The 7393-nt window shown below is 50.5% G+C and overlaps 1 protein-coding gene across 1 annotated transcript in view; it reads right to left on the bottom strand.

Moving 5' to 3' along the window:
- LOC144142347 (G1/S-specific cyclin-D3-like) overlaps nt 1-2375 on the bottom strand; it is a 47099-nt gene extending 44724 nt beyond the window's left edge. The window contains exon 1 of the mRNA XM_077673776.1: nt 1863-2375. Within this exon, the coding sequence (XP_077529902.1) occupies nt 1863-2078 (216 nt within the window). The 5' untranslated portion in view covers nt 2079-2375. The remainder of the gene's footprint in view (nt 1-1862) is intronic.
- Between the last annotated feature and the right edge of the window lie 5018 nt (nt 2376-7393).

Genomic DNA, 7393 nt, shown 5'->3' on the forward strand with positions numbered 1-7393 from the left:
AAGTTGACATGCGCCATTTGCAAGTACTACATAGCGCGTAAGCAGCAAACGCCGCCTTTCCCATGAACAGCAACCACGAAAAAGAGAAAGACGCACACGCGTGTGCGACGAAGTGACAACTAGTGACACACGCACAAAAGAAAGTCGAAGAGGAATTCCTCCGCAAAATCAGCTGCTTGTGTATGCGCATGCGAGGGTAAAAAGGTGCGTGTGACGTCCGCGAATCGAGCCGTCTGCAGGGCACAGAACTGTTCGCCCTTTGTAGAGATATATAACGCATATTTCAAGACGCGTACACGTAAGCGAATTTCCTGCTTGTACAAGATCTTGACATCTGTAAGCGCAGAGTTTGTCAATCCATCCAATTGGTGCAAACGTCCTGCATCGCACGAGTAAGCTCGCGCGGACGTCGTCAAACCGACTTCCAGTTTACCCAACTGTAGTCAAGAAATAACACGTTAATTTGCTTCCACCGACTTCTTCAGGCTGTTGAGGCCGTAAAACGTGACGTGGAACAATGAGAAATTGCGGGGGGCAGCATCGTAACGGTTGCTGGCGCTCCCTTTCTTGCGAACGAAGGAATTAGACACGTGGTAGGCTAGCACTGCTAACCTGCTTGGCTTGCATGAAGTGACGTTAATGCTTTGCATGGAGTGAAAAAGCAGCCCGTTTCGGCGGCTGGATTCGAGTTGGACTGCATCATCTCTCAACGATAGCCACACGCACGAAGAGGATAAGGGGAAAAACCCTGTCAAACAACCTCTGCACGGGATTACCTAGCTGCCTCAACCAAGGCCCCTGGACGTGAACAACTATATCAGTACATTTCTATAGCTTCGCCACCACTGTGCAGCTCTTAATGAGCCCACCATTTCTGGCGAGAAACTTCACAAACGGAGCGAAGAGGCGGTGTGCACTGGCTTAATTGTAGGTGCAAAAGTAATGACAATGGAGCGTACCAAAGGCTCCTGTCATCGTTATCTCGGTGAAGTGAAGACGAACCCGTGTCATCGGGCGTCCCAATTACGTTCTCACAAGCAACCGTCACAACACACGAATCGTGCGGAGCCACAAGGCATTTGGGGACTCGCAGGTTTGTACAGGAGTTGCGGGCCGCATGTCGCCTGCTACGTACCCACAACGGTAACGGGGCCTGTTTTAACACCCCACGAACTGCTGGTAAAACACTCCAAGTTGCGTAATTTTAAGGGACAAAACTAGACGCAGCGAAAATAATTTGTCCGGGCGACGATTTATGCGATTAGCGTTGCAGAGGTGCCGTTCGTCTACTTTTATCCGTAATACAATTCATGATCCATCTCGGTACCGGTTTTTAACGAACAATGTAATCCGCAGAGTGACACTAAAAGCACATCAAATCTTGACCACCAGCCTTCCAATAAATGTCGCGCTCAAGAGCGCGACCAGCTGCTACCATGAGAATGAATTGCGAAGAAAAAGGAACGCTTGAACAGACCGTCATATTCGAAAGCCACAAGTAGAGACCCTTGCTGCGTGTGATTGTGAAATGGTCCAACTACGCTGCCTCACAATCTTGGAGATATCCCTGAAGAAGGAACACAAGCATGAACTTAGCTCGTTAGAAGTCAGCTCGGTCTACAAACCCAGAGCGTACTTAGAGCGTACGGCTTAGGCCAGTGTAGCAAGTACCAAGGCCGCTAAAAACTTTCCAACTACACCCGCCCTAACATTTTTCACTGGCGCCAACCAAGGACGCCGCGAGATAAAATGGCGTAACAGTGGCAGCCAGCTGACCGCCGGAATAACGGCCAATTTCGGCACGCCGCCGTGGCGAGCACGCTTCTCGCGAGTGAAGGGGAAAGTGCAGGCGGTGCACGTACCTCGGACATCCACAGGGCCAGCGTTTTGCGCATGGGTTCGAGTATCTCTGGCTGCACGTGCTTGCAGTAGTGTCGGTCGGCCGCGTAGCGGGACTGCAAGTGCAGCAGCCCGGCCACGACGCCGCTGTCCCCCACGATGGCCGGGTCCCGCGGGGCTCGCAGGACCTGGCCCAAGTTCGCAGACTCCATGCAGAGCAGCTCCACGCACTCCTCCATCTGCTGGCTGCTGGCCGGCAGACCGTCGAACGTTGTCGGAGCCAGCGTGGTAATCCGACAGAGGCAGGCAGACGTGCGAGCAAGAAAAGACGCCGGCGCACGACACTCGGCGTCACAGGCAGGCGAGAGCGGTCGACTGCACACGACGGCTGCCGGGAGTCGTCTGCGGAACGGAGCAGCTTCTCTCCTCTTCCCCTTTTCCGTCGTTTGCTCGGCAACTTTTCGGCGAGCCTTCCACCACGGCGGCGCTGACGGCGCTCGTCCCCCGTTGGTCGGTTCCGGGGAGGAGGAAGACGGCGGCGGCTGCGCTGCCTTCCTACAGGTCGCAAAAAAGAAAAAAATAGATGTATCCAGAAAAATAGGAACCCCGATAGAGACGACACCACGGCGAACAGAGGAGAAACGTCGCGGTTGGCTCACGGGCTTGCGCGCGCAGTCCATGGCGCAGTCGAAGAAACTGATCTACACAAAGAAAAAAAAAAAAAAAAAGCGACGTGATCGTTGAAGTTTCGTCAGAGCGGCTGGTTACGTTCAACTGAAATATGTCCAACTCTAACGGACAAAGTCGCGGCGCGGGAATTTCGAAGTGGGAACATGTTCATGCTTGAGCATTCTTTGGCGACTCTCCCCAGAAATTTGCCCAACTGTGTCTGCCTGTCTGTAACGCGCGGCGCTATGCGATCTTGTGTATACACGGATGCATTGGGGTATTTAATAAAACGCCCTTCCATAAAAGGCTGGACGTGAGCTCGTGCAAAGAATAGTTACGTATTTATTTATTTATTTATTTATTTATTTATTTATTTATTTATTTATTTATTCAGAATACACCTCAAGGCCCTCTCACGAGGGTATTGCATAGGGGGCAAGTGGCATATACAATATGATAAATGAATAACTAGTCGCTCAAATGCACAAACTGGAAAAAAAAAACAATAAACATTAAAGATGAAATACAAGGTCTGATATACTTGGCGTACAATATATTAACAAAAATGATACAAGATAGGGTGTGACTCAACGAAGCACAAAAAGGAAAGTAATCTGGGTTGCACTAAACAAACGACCGCTTCCATTTTTGCTTCTAATGTTCCAGCACATAGGTAACAAAAACACGTGTAAAATGGAACAGGAAATCACAGCGTCAATTGGGAAGATGAATCACAAAGATATTTATATTTGATAATTCTGATAATTCCCATTAAGGAGCTTCTCTCTCTCTCTCTCTCTCTCTCTCTCTCTCTCTCTCTCTCTCTCTCTCTCTCTCTCTCTCTCTCTCTCTCTCTCTCTCTCTCCTTTGGAGGATCTATGTGCAGTGGCTCTCGCAGTACTTCAGTCAGTCCTTCGAGGTTGGGAGGCGCCGCGACACGAGCTTACGGGCAATTGCGCATTTCTTTCATTTTTTTTGCTTGAGTCGCGCTTACGTAGCCCACCTGTGATAAAAGAAGCTTAAATGTAAGACGCCGTATGCAAGAAACGGTCAGGCGGCAGTTGGAGCTGTATGTATGTATGTACGTATGTATGTATGTACGTACGTATGTATGTATGTATGTATGTATGTATGTATGTATGTATGTATGTATGTACGTATGTATGCATGTATGTATGTATGTATGTATGTATGTATGTATGTATGTATGTATGTATGTATGTATGTATGTATGTATGTATGTATGTATGTATGTATGTATGTATTGTTGAATGAGGCGGACATAGCCTTGCATAGCTGCCGGCAATTGCCTCACCTTCATCTTCATCTTGCCGACAATTGCTCCATCTTCTAATTATTGCAGACTTGTTCTTTATCTTCGTTATTTTTTTTTAAATTGAGTAAAGTGTTTTCGTTCCCTTTGTTCACGCTACACATTGTATTTAGAACTTTGTCAGTTGTGTGCTGCATATTATGCATCATCTTATCCTCAATGTGTTAGGAAGTCTCCCCGACAGTTCTTACTCTGGGACCTCCTCATGTACTCCGCTTATCTGTACATTTAATCGATATCAGAGACACGCAAAGTCACCACACCTCACTTAGTCCTAAAATAACAGACACTCAATGTCACCACACCTCGCTTTCCTGTGGACTGCAAGAATCCGAGTAGGAGATGAGACACCTCTCTTCGCACAATCCAGTGGTCCCCAGGAAAGCATCCCAGGCTCCATCGGAGTCACGCTACAACTTGCGAAGGACCTTCTCGACCATCGTGAACCAAAACCGAAGGAACCGCGTATCTGCTCCTTTCGTTGCAAATGTCGACAAAAGACGATAGTCTTTATCGACCTTTGCCAAGTAAATGCCTACATTCGCTTTCCCGCTCACCTCTCATGTTGTTCCTCTGGCGTCGCGCTCCTCTCAAGGTAAAGACGCCAAAGGTTTGCTTAAATCATTTTAAATTTACCGCGTTCCACTGCTCCAGCCTCCAGGCCGGGTGTCTCGATGCCAACGCTGCCGTACGGCGAACACGCGCGTGAATCGAGGTGCACTCTTACGCCTGAGCTCTACCCCTACCGGTAGAGCCATTCTATCTCAAATACACCTGCGCTCTCCTCTGCAACACCCGCAGGCGGATTCGACTCAGCTTCCCGATGAGGTTCGCAAGTTCATTGATGTGGCCCCACTACCACGCAACATGCATCCGACACATCACGAGGCTCGTAGGGAAGCCAGAGCGAAAGCTATTCTTAATCAATACGGCCGAAACTCTGTCACAGTCTATACAGACGCCGCTTCATATCCCGGGCGAAGAGCTATGACCGCTGTGGTTTCTACTACCGAAAACCTCGTTACATGCGTATCAATTCCCACCATCCACTCTCTGCAGGCGGAGGAAGCGGCCATCTCCCTAGCGATTGCACAAACTTCGGCAGAAATAATCATCACAGACAGCCAACAAGCCTGTAGAACCTTCTCCAGCGGTTTCATATCCCGACCTGCCCGAAAAATTCTACTCGAGCATCCTCCTCGACATCCCGTACGGATTATTTGGGCTCCAGCCCACTCCGCCGTGTCTGGCAACGAAGCTGCCCATCAGCATGCCCGAGAGTTGACCCACCGGGCAAGCCAGGAGTTCGGCGAGCAGTGGCAGGTCTCCCCTCTCTTGTCGTTCCACGAAGTCACTCAGCATTACCGTCTGGAACGAATGCTATATCCTCCTGCGCACAAAAGCCTCACCAAAGAACAAGAGCGCCACCTCCGAGGCATTCAGACAAACACATTTCCCCACCCCACTAGAGCCCACATTCTGGCCCCCACCCTGTACTCATCGCAATGCCGCTTCTGCGAGGCTCCGGGCACCCTCTACCATATCATTTGGGGCTGTGATAAGAACCCCCACCTACCCCCCCTGCCTTTCCCCTCCCCTGAGCACTGGGAGAGAGCACTGTCCAGCACGGACCCTGACGACCAGCTTTGGCTGGTGCAGCGAGCTCAAGAAGCCGGACGGACTCAAGGGGTCCTGGAATGAGGACTCTTCCCCAGGGCTGACAGCTTCAGATACACGTTTATTCCTCCTCCTCGAGGTGCCCGACTTCACTACTCCACGTGTGTTGCAGACAGAACGTGGCACCTATCTAGTGGAACCTTTCGTAACTGCTGCCGGTTGATTTCTTAAAATGGCGCCAGAAGCTATAGTGGCGCGGGCGACAGCAGACGACGGCGGGGTGATTGTTTTTTTTTTTGCAGTTGATGAAGTCTTTAATTTCGCAAAAGTCAAGCATGTATGATTTTAATAAAGGAACACTGCAAATATAATTTCTGTACTAATTTCTTGTCTTATATTTGCGTAGTGTCTTGTTCTTCTTCAACAATGTTGACAAGTATGAACATTACACTGGACTTAGGCGGGTAGATTTAACTGTGACTATATAAGAGTATTGCGCAGGCCTTGTAGTACTTTGGCCGGGTGGCTGAATCGAGTCACAGACAGACAGACAGACAGACCAAAATTTCTGGGTTTAAGTAGCCCAAGAAAGACTATCGTCTTTAATACTGTCCTCCGATGTAGCATGGGGCACTCCTAACTTCTGGAGATCACGAAAAAAGTTCGTCCGCTCAGGGTTGGTTTTGGAGCAGTTCACAATGAAGTGATCAATGTCACCAGCCACACTGCAAGAGGGGCACAAAGGGGATGAAACAATCTTGATTTTATGTAGCCAAGCTGGTTTACGGGCTGAGTCAGTTCTTACTCGGTGGAGCAGACAGGCTTCGGCTCTTTTCACGCCTTTCGTCACGACTGGTTGGTGTACTGGTCGCCACAGCTGCCTACTCAATCTCTCTTCCACGATCATTTTCAATTTTGCCGTTTAACCATGGTTTCAGGGTGGGAGGTTCGAGGCGTGCAGACCAGGGCTGGAGAGAAATCGGGGCCCTGGGCTCCTTCTCCTCTCTCGCTCTCTCTTGGAGCCCAATGTTAGCTGCTCCAAATTGAAAAAAAAAAAAAAAAACCACTGCGATGACTGGGATTCACGCGACGTATTGCGCGAGATTTGTTTTTGCAGCACACAGAACACAAGCTAGGGCCATTCACTGGAGAACCATAATCCTCAACAGCGCCCCTGACCGACAGGCTGTGCTCATCTAGAAGCGTAATTGCCACGGCTTCGCGCCCCCTCACCTCTGTCCAGTGACCGGTCTTGGCGACGAGGTGCTTATCCTCGTCGACTGCGCCGCTTTAGTTACAGCGGGCTAGCCATGCTGCCACGGAATGCCGGTGTTCGACAGTAGGTAGTTTTGGCATATCGTTACCGTGTTTGCGTTACCGGAAGCCGTGTTACCGGGAGCCACTGGTGACGGTGAAGCCTGTGCCGGCAAGTCACCGTTCGCGGTAACTCGCGCGCTGCGCAGTCGACTCCCGCAAACACGGTAAACGGTAACGTGAACACGGTAACGATATGCTAAAAATCTCAAGTGTTTGCACGGGCGGACACCTTTTCTCCTTCTTTAGGGGCGAGAGAGAGAGAGAGAGAGAAACTTTATTTGAGCCCCATGGGGCTAGTCTGGGTGGCGGGTGACCGGCGGTGGTAACCGGCCGGTGACCATTGCAGCTCGGTGAATGACCTTAGCCTGGACCTCACGGTCCGAGCTGCACAACGCCTTCGCCCAGTGCTCTCCGTCTGTGAAAGGGGGGAATGGGTTTTGGGGGCACTGCCACATGCAGTGGTCTTGGGTGTCGAGGGACCCGCAGTCGGGGCACAAAGGGGTGGGGTACAAAGAAGGGTAGATTAGGTGAAGTCGATATCGGCAGGGGAGTACGTGTGTCTGGGTGAGTCGCCATAGGCGTTCCTCTTCGTTGGAGAAGGTCGGAGCGGCTGGGGGT

The sequence above is a fragment of the Haemaphysalis longicornis genome, unplaced genomic scaffold, assembly GCF_048455015.1.
Source record: "Haemaphysalis longicornis isolate Haplotype H1 unplaced genomic scaffold, Haemaphysalis longicornis Haplotype H1 scaffold_6, whole genome shotgun sequence".
NCBI lineage: Eukaryota > Metazoa > Arthropoda > Arachnida > Ixodida > Ixodidae > Haemaphysalis > Haemaphysalis longicornis.